Consider the following 19,719-nt stretch of genomic DNA (forward strand, 5'->3'; position numbering starts at 1 on the left):
TTATTTAGGTCGGCCGGCAATTTTCTCGTACCTGGAGGCTTTTAAACGAGGATTCGTCCAGAGGAGATTTGGAAGGGTGGAGGGGAGGGGAAGCTTTCTTTCTTTCTTTCTATTTTATCTTATTTTATCTTTCGTTCCTCTCTGCCCCCTTAGTTTTCTTTAAGCGATGGAGTTGAAATCGACACGATATTCTCTCGCTTATTTTTTTTCCCCTCCGCGAAGGAAGGGGAGAGGAGGAAAGAACCCTCTCTTCGAGATGGTTTTACGGCGCCTCGTGTTAAAAAAAAAATCATCGAATCGATTCTCGAACTCGATCGTGGTTATCCCACGGGGACGAATTTTATTTTATAGAAATAATAATAATAATAATAATATCGATAGGTCGATATTCTCGAGGATTCGGATAAAGGGGCAACGAGAGGGAGAGAGATGACACAGAGAAAGAAAATTATCCATCCAACTCCTCTTCCCACTCTTCCACGATAAATTCGACCTGATCTCTTCTCTGATCGCAACGCTTCACACGAACGAACGAGCGAAAAAGAAAAAGAAGGAAAAGGAGGAAAGAGGAGAGAAGGAGGAGAGATGAAAGTGTCCACTGGGAGATGGAAGGAAAAAAAAAAAAAAAAAAAAAAAAAAAAGAGTAATCTCGGCCGAGAGAGAAAGGACGGGAGGGGAGGAGGAGGAGGCGAAATAAGTGTCCGCGGGCAGTGGAGGGGAGGGGATATTGATTTGTTTTTGTTGCTCGCGGACACGCGATAGCCGGGGCCGAATGTGTGTCAGAAGGAAGAAAGAAAGAAAGGAAGGAAGGAAGGAAGGAAGAGAGCAAGCGAAACGAGGAGCGCGAGCGAAATTTACCTGGGGGGCGGCCCTGAGGAGGGGGAGGGGGTTGGGTTCTGTCGCGCGCCCCGCCAACGAATGTCGTCGGTGCATAGACGCGCCCAAGGTCGCGGCGAGAGGTCGAAGAATGGGAACGGAATCGAGGAGCCGCCGTCGCTTCCTCCCTTCCCAGAGCTTGGAAATATTTAACCTCTCTCCGATCTCCGCTCGAGAGATCGCAGAGGAGGGGAGGGGAGGGAAGATAAACCAATCTAAAAACCTGGTATCACACGAACGAAAGAGATGGATTTTGGAAAACCTATCCTCACCTATCCTCATCATCAAGGTGGAGGGGGGAGGAAGGGAGGAAGGATGCTTTAACCCTTTGAGCTCTCGAATGGTGACTGTCGGACACCGTTTCGGATCGATCCGACGATTTCGAACGGCGACAATATTTATTTGTGCTCCACTCTTTTATAATAGATTCGATTCGAGCTCTTTGCGTGTAATCTTGTTAGAGCGTGGAATGGTGTGCTGTACCGAATGGTTAGATTTAATTTTTGACGAATTTTTCTCGAATTTTGTGAGCGTTGATAATAATACGTCGGTAAAATGAGATTAGTTAGGAGCGAGGATGAGTTTGATTTTTCGTTATCGAATAATTTCTATTGAAATTGAGAAATTGAGGATAGAGAGAAGGAAAATAGAAAAAGAGTATGAGAAGATAAGAAAAATAAGAATAATGGAAGAGCGGATGAAATAAGAAAGGCGAACGACATCGAACGATATTTTATCGCGATGATTGCTCTGACAAACCGAGGATGCATCTTGGCAATTACTTGTCAAATATAGAGTTTAACATTCGACAAATTTTCTTCCTTTACGTGTAAAGATACATTAGAATTATAAATTGAAATATTAAAAATTAAATATATATATTAGAATACAGATGTGGAGTTGTTGGTTCGAGAAACGAGTGCAAAGGCAAACTTAATAAGCTGCAAGGCTTCTCTTCGTCGCAGGGAATCGAAATGCAAATTATTATTATTATTATTATTATTATTATTAAGGAGCAAGTCTTTAACGCCTTTTCTATCCCCTTATTACATCATCCTCCTGAAATATACATATACACCGGTGTTATTTGAAAGGAAAGGGGAACGAATTAAAATCGACAATGTGGAAGAACAGGGGATGAGTCTCGTTAAACGATCAGAGACCTCTAAGAAAGTAGAGAGTGGTGTTAGTCGACTTGATCGAGGACTTCAAAGAGACATCGAAGGGGAAGGGGAAGGGGAAGAAGAAGGAGCATGAATTAGAGCTCATTTGGCAAAGTGTCGAGCATGTAGCGTGAGTTTTGAGGAGGTCGTGGTGGGAGGGGCGGCGGAACTAAAAGCGAAAACGAGGATGGGAGGGGGGGATGTGATAGGAGGAAAAGAGGTGGGGCCGAGTCGAACGGGGGAGGGGAGCGGGCTCGAGTTTGTTACTCCGTCACCGAGAGTGCAGGTAACACCCTTTAATCGAGGATGATATATATATTTCTCTCTTTCTATTTTATTTCGATCCTGATTTGGCTGATCCGATCAAGAATTTAAATCGAGGATAGGATTGTTAAAGGAGATTCGAACGGAGGCATGGTTATTCGAATTATCGAGAACGTAGAGAGAATGAAGTATATGAAATCTAGGGGAAACTAGATTTACTTCGTATCCGATAGGATAAAAATTGCAACGGCGCGCGAGTCTTGAAGGAATATTTAATCCTGTGCATCGTTTCATCGTTGTTGATCCACAAACGATACCTCACCCCTTCGAAATTCGAATTGTATATTCGTCTAGGGGAAAATTTCCCCCCTGTGGATCAATTTTTTTTCCACGAGAACGCGGCTTAAGAATGCTGCTGAAAGAAGTATTTTCTTAAGGTTGATTCGATTTTTTGAGGAGAACGGTGGAGAGGAAAGAAGAAAGGGATGAACAGCTGTGGAGGAAGGAGAGAAAGTCGGGCGGGTTGCTATACCGGGGGAGATTCATTGAGCGAAATTGTTCATTTTTTTTCCCCCTTCTCGCTTTGGTAAATTCGTTTCTCTGTGGAAGAATCTGAGAATTTCGCGGGAAACAATGCTTTGAGAGGCGCAACAATGCTCCCCCGTTTTGTTTCCAAACTATCTCTCGAAGGGAACTAATTCGACCGTGGGGATAAAAGTAAAGGTGGAAGAAAAAGGAGGCTACGAGATTATCGTAACTAACAGGGGAAAGGAGTTTCAGTTTAAAAACTTTCAGATAACAATTATTCTTCTTCGACTTTTCCTTTCAACTCTGCACGGACGTAAATTTAGGGATATTTTAAATTTCTCCTATTTTCGAATTATCTTTACGTTTACGTATAGGATCTGAAACTCGTGTTCCAAAACAGTTGGATAATCGTTTCCTTGATTAAGTTAAAGGTGAACAAATTAATCAGCAACCGGATTCTAAGCAGATTCGTTTATCTAGGGAATTTGATGAGAATAATAGGGATTCCTATATATGCGTAAATTAATTTTTCTAGATTCGAATCTGATATGGAAATTTTAATGAAATTTCTTTTATTTTTTTCCATTAACTCCTTTCACAGTCAATTCGATTATATAATTTAGGGAAATTTCTAACTATTTCTTGAATAACGTTTCCTCGATGTTAAAGACAAACAAATTAACCAGATTCCATTCCAACTATTGCAGAGACTATTGCAGATTTGTTTAACAAATTAATTTGATAATTGAGAATAATTAATTTTTCTATTATTCTAGTTCCAATCTACGATACTGAAATTTTAGTGAAATTTCTTTTACTCTTTTTCACTAACTCCTTTCCAACAATTCACAATCAAATCCATTTTCAATCATATAATTTAGAGAAATTTCTAGGGAACTGTTGGCTAACGTTTCCTCGATGTTAAAGACAAACAAATTAACCAGATTCCATTCCAACTATTGCAGAGAAACTATTGCAGATTTGTTTAACAGGTTAATTTGATGAGAATAAATAGGGATTCCGATATTTTTGTAAATTTCTTTTACTCTTTTCCACCAATTCCTTCCCGACAAACAATATCTCTACAATTTATAATAAACGTTCAATTATTTAATTTAGGGAAATTTCTAGGGAACTGTTGGCTAACGTTTCCTCGATGTTAAAGACAAACAAAGATTAACCAGATTCCATTCCAACTATTGCAGAAGATTTAATTAAGGTAAAGATTGTCAGTCTGCCTAGGGAATTTGATGAGAATAATAGGAATAATAATTTCGATATTTTTCTAAATTTCTTTTACTCTTTTCCACCAATTCCTTCCCGGCAATCAATATCCCTACAATTTATAATAAATCGTAAGTTGGGGAAATTTCTAGGGAATTTTTCTAATTTCACCCGCCAAACTCCGAAACGACTCCTCCTCGTCTCGAATTTATCCTTCCCGTTTTTTCCGCGAAACTCGTCGAAACTCGACGCCGCCCCCTTCCATGCACACGAGCCTGTGTATCCGATTTTCGGATTAATAATTTTGCGGCCAACTTCCTGCCCGTGATTGCCCAGGAAACTGGTAATGCGCGCGCGTCCCACGTGAACACGTAGTGGATAGAGATTCGAATCGAAACATCGCTTTTCCAACGCTTTCCAACGATCGTCGATGATTGCTTCTCGCGGGGAGGGGGGAGCAGGATCTTTCCTTTCTCTCTCGGCGTGGGAAGGAGAAACGTGTGAACGGAGATGGAAGGAAGGAAGGAAATTGTTAATGGATCGAAATAAGAAGTTGAGCATTAATTGCTCCCCTAATTGGTTTGGGTGTTGGGTGTCTGGAGATGGATTCTTCTTTCGAGTGGAAAAATTTTCTGGAGGGGGGATGGAAATATTTTCCGGCGATTCTAAAATTACGCAAGGGATCGATAATCGATTCGATATGATATATGGCGAAACTTGATAAAATTACTAAAATCTAAAATTACCTCGTCGCGCAAAGGAAATCGATAAACTGATAAATTATATTTTCAGCCGTGTCCGAATTCGCGAATCCAAATATATAACACATCCATCGTCGCGAGTTTAGTTAAGATAACTCGAGAATGGAGATTTAAAAACGAAGCTTGTACGAAAGTAAAAAAAGAATGGAAAAGTATCTTCTTACCCTTCTTTTTTTCTTTTCGAGTCGAGTTATAATCATTTCGGGGAATATCGGCAATTTTTCGTCGTTTCGAGTCGTTTCGTCGATCAATTAATTAAGTTGATTTTTTGAAACTTTATTTTCCCGCCAATTTTTCACGCACGGCCGGAAATTCCCCACGTTTTCCCCTATATCCGTCCCAAGATCCGGATCTTCTTGCCGTCAGGAATTATTTAGCAATTCGACCGGGATGGCGTATTCGAAAATAGAACTCTTCTGCAGTTCGTTCGCATCGTCTCGAAATACCTCTTCCAAGCGAAAAATCATATTCTTTCCCTTTCGAAACGTTCGCGCGATGAAATCGTTATTTTCTCCATCCCTGATAATAGACCAGATTTCCAAGTGTCTTGAACATACAATTTTTCATACAATTTTCGCTTCGTTGAATAGAGAGTCTCTTTGCCATCTTTTTTGCCTGGAAATTTTTACCGCATTCTGACTTGAATCTATATTTTACCGAATTTATTATTAATCATAAATTTATTTGAATTATTAAAACAACAATGTACAACCGTCGAATTAATAAACAAACCTCTCTAATTAAATAAAAAGCCGGCATATTATTCAATTTTACATTTAATTATTCAATAAATGATTAATAAAAAAATTATTTTAATCGTATTAATCTATAATTATAAATAATTATAAATAACCCTTTTTAATAAAATTTCATTCCTTTCCAATATATAGTACATCTCTCCCGAAATTTAATCCAAACTTTCGCGTACTAATCGATCAATTAAATCAATCGGGTAAGAAAGAATAAGATGCCCTCTTGAGAAAAAAAAAAAAATTAATTCACAATTCCAATTCCCTACCCTCCTTAAAAAAAAGGAAAAAAATTCTCTCCGGAATTCGAATTAATAAGCGGGAGGGCGAAAAAGAGTTTATCGGGATAGGCGCGAATATCGGGAGGAGGAGGGGGGGAGGAGACAGCTGGAAAGCTCCGGGTAAATATCCAGAGTGGTTACGGTTAGCTGCACCTACGGTCGGTACGGTCGATACTCTAAACGGGGATAGAGATATACCCCCCTTTTTATTTAAAGCCGGAGAGAGACGAGATAGGACGGAGAGGGGATAGAGAAAAGGGGAGGGGGAGAGGCTAGAGGTGGAGGTCTCGCGCGAGAAGAAGGTGCATCGAGCGTGGAACGAGCCGAGGAGAACAGTTCACGCGTGCGAGAATATTCGAGCAGAGAGAGAGAGAGAGAGAGGTGGAGGGGAGATCTTTCGATCTCCACTATGGAAAAGCTGGGATTCAATGGTGAATGGTGAACGGTTGGTCGAAATATAGGAAATGTATATACAGGTTATGTGTAATTTTGAATATATATGTGTTGTTATAATAGGGAAAGGATAATAAAGAATCTTTTTTTTTTAACAATTAAAAAGAGCGTATCGAACAATAACAATATACGACGATTAAATGAATTGATTGTCCTAGTTGATTCTATGTTTCGTTCTCGAATGGAGAGGAAATAAAAAGATAAAGTTTCGCTTGTAATTTCGACAGATCTTTCCTTTCGTTTAAATTTTAAAGATCCTCATACATTGAACAATAACGCGATTAAGTAAACGCGTTGAAATAAATAGAGATATTTCGAATTTAATTTAATTTAATATATCGAGTTTAAGCCAGTTCTCTTAATCTTATCCTATCGCATTGGCTCGCATACGAATTGGAAATTTATTGTAATTTTAAAAGATCTATCGTTTGTAATAGCGAGTAGAATCTTCTCGTATTATTATTCTGTCTCTTTGAATACGTGAAAAGATCTAATAATACGTGTTCATTATACCGAACAATAACGCCTATACATATATATATATATAAATATATTTTTATCTCGAATCGAAATTAAATAAAAAACGTTTTAATCGTAATTTCAAAAGACTTGTATCGTTTGTAATAATAGTAACGAATCGGAGGATTTTTTCTTCTCGTATTATTATTCCTTAAATTCCAAAAAATTGTTCGAACAAACAATTTCTTTTTCTTTTTTCTCAGCAAATGAAGTTTTCCTCGAACAAATGATCGATTAACGATTTATATCTATAACCTAACCTACGTTTGAATATCTAAAAAAAGAAAAAAAAAAAAAGAAACACTAAAGAAAGATCTCTAAGAAGATTAATAAGTGTGCTCCACCACACCGTATGCGAGATATGGCGGATAAATGGCTCTTCCCCCTCCCCGAGTTCCTCCCAAGTTTCTCGATAGATAAGAAACGGTGGAGAGTGTGACCGCCTGTTTGCCCCGCACGCGTGACAGAAGTGGGCCGTTAACAAAGAGCGGAAGAGAGGGAGGGGGAAGCGAGAGAAGAAGGAGGAGAAGGAGTGGAAACAGAGGATGGCACTTGGCCGGTGAGAAGAGAAATGAAAGCCCCGGTTTGCATAAAACCTCCATTTACTTCGTTGGATTTGTCGCGACGTGACAAATTTTCGATTGTGTGCACGCCTCCATTTTCGACGTCTCCATCTCCTCCCTCCCCCTTTCTCCGCCGAGAGGACACTCGCGTCCCTCCCTCTGTGAAACGGAAAGGTTGAGAGAAGAAGGGAAGAGGGAGGGGGATTCTTTGCTTTTGGGCAAAAGAGTTATCGATTATCCCCCCCCCCCTCCTTTTTATTCTAAAGTTTAAAAATCGGTGATACGATTCGATTATATAAAGGGAGAATTGCAAATATTCTACGAATAATATGAATGATTCGAAAAATTGGAGAAAGGAGAGATACGAATAGAAGGATGTGAATTTTCGGGGAAAGGGAGAGTGGAGGGATCTAATTTAATCTAATAAATTCCGAAAGCTCGTTATAAAAGGATCGACATCCTGGAGATGACAAATCGAGAAAATTTTGTTGAATGAGATAGGACTTAGATATATATAGATAGGATAGGAATTATTATACATATAAATAGATAGGAATTAGATATATATATATATATATATCTAACGAATAAATGTTAGAAATTTTTAATCGATGTCCAATCTCTGTTTCGACAAAACGTAATCCGAAACGTATGTTAAAAAAAGGATGCTGAAAAGGATAATTGGGTCGCTTTAAGAGGTTAAGGAGGTAACTAGGATAAAAAAAGAGTCGATCGAGGCTGTTTCCTTCTCCTTCCCTCCGAACGCGAAATATTCGTCTGGAAAGTCTGGCGCCACGGGGAGGGAGGAGGAGGAGGAGGAGGAGGAGGAGGGGTGAGGAGGGGTTAAAGTGCACCTGTTTATGATGCCAGCCATCAGCCGCCGGCAGACTGCGATCGACCTCGATGGAACTTGTACTTGAACTTTTCTTACCGTTAAATTACTCCTCCTTCTCCTTCTCCTCCTTCCCCCTCCCCCACTTCCATTCGTCGCGCTTGATCTTATTATACAAGAAAACTCGAACTCCCGCGAAAGTGAATAATTCTTTGAACAAGTACGTCGGATCATATGGTCGTTCAAATTTCCACTAGAAAATCACTAGATAGGTAAACGATTCGAACGATTGATTTTAACGATTAATTTTTTCCCCATATAATCGCGTATAAATGAAATAAGGGAATTACAGTAATTAGAAAGCGAATAATTCTTTAATATCGTCATTCAAATTTCCACTAGAAAGTCACTGGATAGATAAACTTCGAACGATTGATTTTAAATATTCTTTTACGTATTCCATCTATTCGTATTTTCTCTCCAAATAATCGTGTATAAATGAATTAAAGGAGGAAAGAAATTACAGTAATTAGAAAGCGAAGAATAATTTTTTAATATCGTCATTCAAATTTCCACTAGAAAATCACCAGATAGATAACCTTCAAACGATTCAACGATTTTACATATCCCATTTTCTTTCACATAATAAATAAAACAAGGAAGGAAAGAAATTGTACAGTAAAATTAGAAATAACGATGAAACGATTGAAACCCTCTTTCTTGCGTTTGATCTTATTAAGAAAACTTTCGCGAAAGTGAATAATTCTTTAAACATACGTACATCGGATATCGTCGTTTAAATTTCCACTAGAAAATCACCAGATAGATAAACTTCGAACGATTGATTTAAAATATCCTTTTACATATTCCATCATCTATTTCCCCCCCACACAACCCTGTATAAATGAAATAAGATAGGAAAGGAATTATAGCACAATAATTAGAAAGCGAATAATTCTTTAATATCATCGTTCATCAAATTTCCACTAGAAAATCACCAGATAGAAAAAACTTGGAACGATTGATTTAAAATATCCTTTTACATATTCCATCATCTATTTCCCCCCCACACAACCGTGTATAAATGAAATAAGATAGGAAAGGAATTACAGCACAATAATTAGAAAGCGAATAATTCTTTAACATCATCGTTCATCAAATTTCCACTAGAAAATCACCAGATAGATAAACATTCGACAACGCTTTCACGTATTCGCATTCTTTCCCACGCGTAATCGCGTACAAATAAAATAAGAGAGGGGGGGGAGAAGGAGAAAGGAATTGTACGGTGTAATTAGAAATAATAGCTGTACGGAACGATTAAAACGCGCTCGAGGCGGCGCTCAAAGTCCCAGTTAGGAAACAAGGCGGAAAGCCAAGAGGCGAGACAATTTAGAAGGGAAGGTGGAAACAATCGCTGAAACGGGCGACGACGAATCCTCCCATCTGTGCTGAGGTAAGGAGGAGGAGGAGGAGGGGGGGAAGGAAAGTGGCGAAGTGCTCTCGAATTTTTAAAGGCTTTAGGGAACCACGGCCCGGCGGCTTGTTAGAGTTCCGTGAAATTAAGTCCGCTCAACGAGTACGAGTTGGAGGGAATTTAACGACCTCTCTCTCTCTCTCTCTCTCTCTCTCTCTCCCCGCTCGAGGCTCGACCCAGGCAGAGAATTTTCCCGCGCTTTTCTCCGCTATTCCTGGCAAAAGGAGAAGTAGATCACCGTTCTGAACAGCGATTTGATTAAATTTCGAAAGAGAAAAAAGAAGTAGATTAAGAAGAAGAAGAAGAAGAAGAAGAAGAATCGTTGACATGTTGTCTATAAGGGGAGAGTTTGAGAGGAGGAGGAGAAGTGGAACTTTCGAGGGACGGAGAGAGGGTGTTCGAGAATCGTGGAAGGATGGAAATGAGAATTTGGGGGGGAGGGGAATTGTTCTAGGATGGAAATACAAACGAAAGTCGAAACTGTCGAAACTTTGTTATGCACGAGGTGGAAGACTGGGTTGAAGAAGAATGGAAATTTGAGGATGGTTTGAGAATAGAAAAAATAAAGAAAAGAAAAATCGCAGGAAGAATTAAAAATGAATCTGAAACACACTATAAATAAATGGAGATTAGAATTTATTGGAATATTATAGAAATAAATAAATCTCTCCATAAATTCTATTATCATGGAGGAGGAGAAAGAAGAAGAAGAAGAATTCTTCCCTGGAAAAAGAGTGGATAAAGTTTTTAGATAAAAATCTGTTTGGAATTTCTTCCCCTTCCCCGGGGAAGGGGAGGAGGCTCGACTTCTTGGTCGATTTATTAATACTTTTATCGTCTTCCTCCTCCTCCTCCTCCTCCTCCTCCTGTCGCGATCAGAATTCAGAGAGATTAAGGGGAGGGAGAGGCTTCTTGGGAAACTTGCTTCTGCTACGAAAGTTCTTCGTCTCTTCCCCTTCCTCACTTTTGCTTGACATTCGATGTACGTAGAAAAAGTTCTCGTTGGAAAAGTTCGAATGTATCGTGTTTCTTTCTTTCTTTCTTTCTTTCCTTCGATCGCCTGCCTGTGGGGATAGCACGTAACGTTTTCAATTAATTTGTCGAGCTTCCAGTTTTTTTCAGTTTTACTTCTGCTGGACGTAAATTTCGCCCTTCCATTCTTATTTATTCGAAACTTGGTATAGGGGTGGTGTTTGGATGTAGGAAATTATTGAATACAAAAAATTTTGAAATTTTGAAACGAAACTTAATATTTTTCTTTGTCTTATGGAAACCTCTTGTACTTTTTTTTTTAAACTTTTCCAGTTTCGTTTTTCGGATAATATAAAATAATTTTATTATTTTATAGAATTTTACAATAGAAGCTATTTTTAACATTGGTAAATTTCGTGGAAAGAGATTCGTAATTTTCTTAAATTTTGCGAATAGCAAAAGGAATTATTGGAACAAAACGAAAAAAAAATTATTGAAAAGCTGGAAAAGAAATTTTAAAAAACAAAGACAAAACATTTTTGTTTATACCTTTTTGAAACTTTTTCAATTCCATTTTTCAAAAATATCATATCACAGTTTAATTATTTATAGAATTTTACAAATCTTCTATATTAAAGTTCCATCATCCACTTTCACTTATATTCCCAACCAACTTGCCAATTTTTCAATAATTTCTAAATCTCTAATAGAAAGAAATCAAATTGATCTTCAAATTTTTGAATAACAAAAAGAATTAACATTTGAAAAGCTAAAAACAAAAATTTTGAAATTTGAAACGAAACTTGTTTCCCACAAAGACCTAAGCTTTTCTTCTTTTCATTTTTCAAAAATATCACAAATTGGATTTTACATATAAATACAAATCTTCCATAAAACGTCCTAAATATTAAATAATCAATAATTAAATAATCAATAATTCAATTTCTTAAATCTCTTTGTAAAAAAAAAAACAGATAAATCGACAGAATATATATTCTTCTTAAATTTTACTTATACTCAGATTATTATTTAAAAATTTTATTCAATTCAATTTAATTATCATTAACTATATTAATTATTAATTCAATTATTCATTATTTAAAAAAGTATTAAAAACTTAATAGCTTCATTCAATGAAATTCGCTTCGATCCTCCTCCTCCTCCTCCTCCTCCTCCCCCCTTTCCCCTCCCCCCCTCCAAATCGCCTCACCTCTCCAACCATCTTGTCTAACTACTAACTTCCTACTCTCCATCAGGCTGGGCTGATCCCCGAACAAGGGGGGACATACCGACGTGCTCTCCTCCTCGCCGCTCTCCCTGCGACCGCCCAGGAGCGGGAAAAGAAGAGGGGAAGAGGGAAGATGACGCTCGACGCGGGAAGAGGAACCACGGCGCTCGGTGAAACGAACGACGGGACCACCCTCGGGGGAAACGAGTTGGCTCACACCGTCAGATAACTTTCGATCTTCCCCTTCTCGCTCCCTCTCTCCCCTTCCCCTACCCTTTCTCCAAAAAAAGAAACAAAGAAAGATCGAGAGAGAGAGAGAGAGAGAGAGAGAGGACAACCAGAGCCTTCGAGTTTCCAGAAAATTTCCAAATAATTCCCCTCCCCCTCCTCCTCGAAGAAGCAGATCCTCTCCTCCATAGAGAGAGAGAGAAAGAAAGAGAAAGAACAGAAAAATTTCCAAATAATTCCTCTCCTCGAAGAAGAAGATCCAGATCCTCTCCTCCAAGTCCACAGAGAGAGAGAGGACAGCCAGAGCCTTTGAGTTTCCAGAAAATTTCCAAATAATTCCCCTCCTCCTCCTCCTCCTCGAAGAAGCAGATCCTCTCCTCCAAGTCCATAGAAAGAGAGAGAGAGAGAGAGAAAGAGAAAGAACAGAAAAATTTCCAAATAATTCCTCTCCTGTTCCTCCTCGAAGAAGAGATCCATATCCTCTCCTCCGAATCCATAGAGAGAGAGAGAGAGAGAGAGAGAGAGAGAGAGGAAGGAATCGAATGAGATGGAGGACAGACGGATGGATGGGTAAATAGACGGAGAGGAGAAGCGGAGAGGAAAGATGAGCCAGCGGCCCCTCGCCCGGATGTTGGTGCTGCTTGTGTCCCTTCACCGGCTCTCCATATACGGGGGTAGCCATTGGAGGCCGGGTAGGAGCGAGTCGGTGGTGATTCCGGGGGACATAGTGTTGGGGGGTTTGTTCCCGGTCCACGAGAAGGGGGGCGCCTCGTGCGGGCCGAACGTGTACAATCGGGGTGTGCAGCGGCTCGAGGCGATGCTGTTCGCCGTCGACCAGATAAACAGGGACGAGGGTATACTGCCCGGGATCACGATAGGGGTGCACATTTTGGACACGTGCGGGCGGGACACGTACGCCCTTAACCAGAGCCTGCACTTCGTGAGGGCGTCGTTGTCGAACCTGGACATGAGCGTGCTCGAGTGCGCGGACAGGTCGGCGCCGAGGGTGAAGAAGACGGCGAGCGCCGGCCCGATATTCGGCGTGATAGGGGGCTCTTACAGTTCCGTGTCGTTGCAGGTTGCAAATCTGCTCAGGCTGTTCCACATACCCCAGATCTCGCCCGCCTCGACGGCCAAGGCGCTCAGCGACAAGACCAGGTGATTCTCTCTCTCTCCGTTTTCAACCGTTTCCGCTCTCGAAACGGACTCTCGGCCAGGGAAATTGAAATGGATTCGTAAGATTCCTCGAGCGCAATGTTGTAAAGGGTGGAATGGTGTGCTGTACCGAATGGTTAGATTTAATTTTTGACGAGTCTTTCTCGAGTTTTGCGAGCGTGGAAATAATGGTAAAATTAGAGGTAGTTTGATTTTTCGTTATCGAATAATTTCCATTCCAGGTGAGAAATTGAGGATAGAGAGAAGGAAAATAGAGAAATTATTTTATTGTTAAAATATAAAACACGAAACAATAAATATAGAGTTTAACATTCGACGAATTTTCTTTCTTTACGTGTAAAGGTACATAAAATAGTGTTTTTTAAATTAATTATTTTAGTTTCGATAAAATATTTTCATTAGGATTTTTAAATTATATTCAATACGTACATTTTATCTATTATTGCAATATTTTTAACCAAATAACCAATTCTTACGAAAGACAGAGCTGGGCAAAAGTTATCGAAGGACCATTCAGAATCTTTTAATAAAAAACTCTGCTAATCGATTAACCAGTTTATCCAAAAATTAGCCTTCATTTTCAATCCAAAATTCTTAGAGAGATGCAAGGCAAAAGTTATATTCAAAGCATATTCGAATAACTACAATTAATAATAAGACTTAAAAATTTTCTCTTCGTCTCAAAATAATCTCCTTTTCCAAAATTCAACGAGAAGAACAAATCAACAAACCCCATAGAAATACAAACCCCCGACGAAATCATTAAAATTCGTTGGACGATCATCCAGGTTCGACTATTTCGCGAGGACGGTCCCACCCGACACGTTCCAATCGATCGCGTTGGTGGACGTGGTGAAGAGCGCCAACTGGTCCTACGTCTCGACCGTGTACTCGGAGGGCAGTTACGGCGAATACGGGATCGAGGTGTTCACGAGGGAGGCGACCGAGCGGAACGTGTGCATAGCCGCGGCAGTCAAGGTGCCGAGCGCGGCGGACGATCGCATGTTCGACGACATAATCCAAAGATTGAGCAAGAAGGCGAACGCACGGGCGGTGGTGCTGTTCACGCGCGCCGAGGACGCGAGGGGGATCCTCGAGGCTGCGAGGAGGTCGAACCTGAGCCAGCCCTTCCAATGGTTGGCCAGCGACGGCTGGGGCAGGCAGATCAAGCTCGTCGAGGGCCTCGAGGAGGAGGCCGAGGGCGCCATCACGGTCGAGCTCCAATCCGAGAATATTCCCGGGTTCGATGAGTACATGGCCTCCCTGACCCCCGACACCAATCGTCGAAACCCGTGGTTCAGCGAGTATTGGGAGGAGGTGTTCGACTGCCTCCTCAAAAAGGAACGGAACGGACCAACTCAAACGACCCTCAACGCCACGACGCTCTTCTGCCCCCCCAACCTCAGACTAACTTCCGAAAGGGGTTACGAGCAAGAGTCCAAGGTCCAGTTCGTGGTGGACGCGGTGTACGCGTTCGCGTTGGCCCTCCACAACCTCCAGAGGGACGTGTGCTCGAAACTCGAGGGCCTCTGCCCCTCCATGGCCAACTATGACCGTGGCGTCTTCTACAGGAATTATCTCCTCAACGTCTCCTTCACAGGTAAGAATTTTGTGTGTGTGCGTGTGTGTGTAATATAATGTAGCGTAGTGTAGCATAGCATAGTGTAGTGTAATGTAATGTAGTGTAGTATAGTGTAGTATAATGTAGTGTAGCGTAGTGTAGTGTAATGTAGTGTAATGTAGTGTAGTGTAGTATAGTGTAGTATAATGTAATGTAGTGTAGTGCAGTGTAGTGTAATGTAATGTAGTGTACTGCAGTGTAGTATAGTGTAGTGTAGTATAGTGTAGTATAGTGTAGTGTAGTGTAGTGTAGTGTAGCGTAGTGTAGCGTAGTGTAGCGTAGTGTAGTGTAGTGTGGTGTGGTGTAATGTAGTGTAGTGTAGTATAGTGTAGTATAGTGTAGTGTAGTGTAGTATAGCATAATGTAGTATAGCATAGCATAATGTAATATAGCATAGCATAGTGTAGTGTAGTATATCGTAGTGTAGTGTAGTGTAGTGTAATATAGTGTAATGTAGTGTAGTATGTGTAATATAGTGTAGTGTATCATAATGAAATTTAGCATAACATAGTGTAGTATAGTGTATTGTAGTATAGTGTAGTGTAGTGTATCGTGGTGTAATGTAGTATAATATAGTATAGTATAGTGTAATACAATGTAATGCAGCAAAGTGTAGTGTATCGTGATGTAATGTAGTGTATCGTAGTGTAGTGTAGTATAACATAATGTAATGCAGCGAAGTGTAGTGTATTATAATGTAGAATAGCATAGTGTAGTATACTATAGTAAAGTACTATAGTGTAGTATATAGTAGAGAATAGCATAGTGTAGTGTAGCAAAGTGTAATGTACTATAATGTAGCAAAATGTAGTGTACCATAGTGTAGCATAGCGTAATATAGCGTAGCATAGTGTAGTGGGTACGTGCATAGGGGAACAATGGAGGGCGGGAAAAATTCGAATATTCGAATATTTGTCCTTTGATCCTCCCCCCTCTCTCCCTTCCCTTCTCGAGTAATAAACGCGGTCGCGATTCGCGGCACGCACGCGCACGCATGCACACACGTACACGCTTTTGTGAGAGGCGAGGGCGAAGGAATAATATCGAACGACAAAAAGAAGGAAAAAAAAAAAAAAAAAGGTGCAACGAAGGTGCAAGGAAGGCATTGACATTGGAGAGGGGGGAGGGGGAGGCGTGAGAGAATCCGATATGAAATTTCACGGGCCACCTGCATAGCTTAACCGCTCGTGGCTGCTCTTTGAGAACGAGGGATAATTCGTGGAGGGAGGGAGTCGATGCTGTTTTCATCTCTCGGTATTTCGCGCTTGATTGAGTTTTACTTTGGGCGGAGGGAAAGGGAGGGGGAGGAGGGGGTGATATTAGAATTTGCGATTCTAGGGGTTTCGTGCCCCTTCTTTCGATGCATACGCGAGTGAAATATCAACGCGCCGAGTTTTCGAGTTCTCGAGTTCTCTGGGATGATGTAAATGTGAAATAATAAATAATTGTTGTCGATTTCGATATTCTAGAAATGAAAAATGAAAAACGTTGATTCCCGTCTTTTGCACGCGGTATCTTATTAAAAAAAAAAGTATTAAATAAAACATATGGATGGATATAAACAAAATATTGCGTAAATATTGTTCTCACGTGTTATATAGATTTTTTAAAATTTTTTGAAAATACTTTTATTATAATAACGAGTTAAAAATCGGAGGATTGTCTGATCTGTTGAATATTTGTGAAAACCTGTACCAAGTGATGGGGAAAGTAATTATTTTCATTTTTTGAACAACTCTCCATCGGGAAAATTGTTTTCAAGCATATCAAGCTAAAACAAAAAGTTACTAGATGATGTATCCTCAAATATCCCCATTGATTTTTATCAAAATCATTAAAAAAAAATTTAAAAAAAAGTATATAAGAATTCAGACTACACACAAACTTATTTTCGTTAATCTTCTTAAATTTCACTTTAATACCTCCCCCCCCCCAAAAAAATCTTTATTTTAATTCTTCAAAGAATAAATAAATTATCAGCTTTGTTTTCGTTGAAACAAAAATTCAAAACACTTTCAATTCGTACACATTAATCACCGATACCGAATACCTGCATCGTGACAAATTGTATCGTTTCCAAGTTTCCCTCCCCCCTCTCCTCCCCCCTCCCAATCACGTGAACAGGCCGTTTCGCGGAGGCCGAGCCATTCCAAGCATTTCCCCCGAGGTCGATGCATTCCCGAATCGAGCAAATCTCCATGCTGGAACGCTGGAACGAATTTTCAGCGTGGCCGAGAGAGAGGAGGGAGAGGGGAAGGGAAGGGTGCAATTTTTGGCGCTGGATCGCAATTCACGAGGCCGCGAGATTTTTTCTTTCTTTCTTCCTTTCTTTCTTTCTTTCTTTCTTTCTTTTGGAAAGAGAAAGATAAAAGATAAAAACTGGGAAGGAGGGAAAGGGTTGAAGAGAGGAGAGGAGAAGGGAGGTCCGAGAGAGGTTGACAGTTGGATGATAGACAGGTGGAGAGAAAGGGGGAGAGGGAAAAAGGTGGGGGGTGGTGGTAGTATCACAGAGGGATCGTGCTGTATCGATCCTAAATGTGCAGTCCAAGGCCATTGTTTTTTTTTTTTTCTTTCTTTTTTTTCCTTTTTTCCCCTCCCGTTTATCAGACGCGAATGCGTGACGAATACGTTAGATGGATCAGTGGGGCAAGAGCGAAATAATGCATTCATCTCCCTCTCCCCCTTTCCCCTTTTTCACTTTCTCTCGTCCTTCGTGAAAAACGATGCACATTCAGGATACATCCAGAATATATATATATATATAATTTTTTCTTCTCTTCAATGCACGACGAAAAACGTGTTTTCTTGTTTTCTTCCCTTCATCATTTATAAGAAACGATGGAGCGACAAAAGTTTGCAACAATCGCAATTTCTTCCCTATTTCTCCATTCTTCGCGAGATCGATGAAGCTTCGTTTCTTCCAAGAGTGGATTTTCCAAAAAAGGATGCGCGAAAATTATTCTCCCCCTTTTTTTAATCGATGCTTAATAACAACAACGCTCCTTCCCTTCCATCTCTCTACCTACGCGCCACCGTGGATAAAACGCATGGATACATACGCGCCCTCGATATCTCGAATCGAATCGGTGGCGGCCGCGTTATCGATTCGACCCGTGTGTGTGACTCGTTGCGATTTCTACGAAATTCGAATCGCGCGAGAAATGAAGGTATCGAAAGATTTCTTCCTTACCGATCCAACCACAGATCGCGAAATAAGAAACGAAATTTTTTATTTATCTTCTTCCTCTCGAAAAAGAGGAAGCTCGTTCGTTTAAAGAGGGTCAAACGGGATCACGCGATCAAAGTCTCTTATTTTTTCCTAATTGGCGATAATTATTAAGCTTGATATTATTTTACACGTGCATAATTATTGTATATCGTGATAATATCTTATTTTTTCATCATGGATCGAACGAGATGCGATCAGCCGATTTATTTTGCTTGAAAAAAAGAAAATGTAAATTAATCGTTAACGAGAATTTATTATTCGATAATAATTCCCTAATTTCTTGAACAAAATTACACGCGAGAGATTCTCAATTTTCGTTTTTCTCGTCGATGAAACGAGAAACTTGCAAACTTTTTACTCTAATTTTCTAATTCGCACAAACAAAAATTTTATCCTCAACAATAAAACGGAGATCATTTTCGTGTTTTTTTTTATACGATCAAATAAACACCCATAAAAACTCGTCGTAAAAATCGTATCTGCAAAGTTTTGTTCGCGTATACACGAAAAAACTAACGAAAATATCCCCGACAATCTTCCTTCGTCGTATCATGAAATTAAAGAAGAATTAAAAGATTCTGCATCGAATATACATAACTGTGTAAAAAACGGGACGACGAATAAACGAGGCGAAAAAATATCCGTCACGCTCTCACCTAATCTGATACAATCCGCCCCGCTAATGAAGGAATGCATTAGGCGGCTGATTGCCTTCGTTTCGCACGTGATAAAAATTGCACACAACAATGGTGTAAATTTCTTTAATTCGCTTGGAAAATTTTCGATACCTTTCGAGGATGGAAAAATTTTTAATCTCGACGTTCTTTTAATTTATTTATTTTTTTTTTTTTTCTATTCGCAGAATATTAGATTCGAAAATTTGATCTCGATTCCGATCTCAAATCGATCGTTAAACGAGCTGTTGATCAAGATAAAATTTTTCTCCTTCCTTTCTCGCGTAACGTAATAAAAAAAAAAAAAAAAATCGAGGACGGACGAATCGTGTTGAAAACTCGAGAGAATATAATTTCAATCGGTTATCGAGTTGTCCAATATAGGGCGCGTAGCAGCCGATAATTAAAAAAAAAAACTACGTTAAATCTCTAACGAAACGATTTTTCCATGCAACGAAATGGAAGATGACGAGATACTTTCCTGTATATATATATAGATATATATATATATATATATATATATCGATCTTGGCCTTGGACGATGCTCTCTGGAGAGATCCTTCAATTGTAGAACAACTTAGCAACCAACGATAAACAATTCTGAAGAGGGAATTCACAGCCTGAACCTCTTTCTATACAGGAGCATCGATCATCTTCCCTTTAGACGATCGAGACAAATCCCGCTATCCTATGAAACAATTATATTCAGGGAGTAGACAAGCTTGACAATAATAGCTAGGATCCTGGTGTATTGCAACCAGTGATGAGGAAAATTTAACCAAATTCAAGTTATATGTAAACTTAAACTCCCTAAATAAGCACGCTTCGATAATTTAAAACCGTAATAATAATAATTGGAAATAATTGCAATGACAAAACGGTCGAGGTTAGGTTAGGTTAT

General features: G+C 39.7%; 2 protein-coding genes across 2 annotated transcripts in view; one reads left to right on the top strand and one right to left on the bottom strand.

Annotated features, from left to right (window-relative positions):
- LOC122718214 (cysteine protease ATG4D) overlaps nucleotides 1-19,719 on the bottom strand; it is a 43,693-nt gene that overhangs the window by 9,768 nt on the left and 14,206 nt on the right. The window lies entirely within an intron of this gene.
- The window catches only part of LOC122718213 (metabotropic glutamate receptor), a 32,409-nt gene that overhangs the window by 2,078 nt on the left and 10,612 nt on the right, over nucleotides 1-19,719 (top strand). The window contains exons 2-3 of the mRNA XM_043943062.1: nucleotides 12,697-13,276; nucleotides 14,083-14,894. Coding sequence (XP_043798997.1) covers nucleotides 12,723-13,276; nucleotides 14,083-14,894 — 1,366 coding nt within the window. The 5' untranslated portion in view covers nucleotides 12,697-12,722. The remainder of the gene's footprint in view (nucleotides 1-12,696; nucleotides 13,277-14,082; nucleotides 14,895-19,719) is intronic.

This window comes from Apis laboriosa, unplaced genomic scaffold (genome assembly GCF_014066325.1).
Source record: "Apis laboriosa isolate Shangri-la unplaced genomic scaffold, ASM1406632v1 scaffold5_cov152, whole genome shotgun sequence".
Classification (NCBI taxonomy): Eukaryota; Metazoa; Arthropoda; class Insecta; order Hymenoptera; family Apidae; genus Apis; species Apis laboriosa.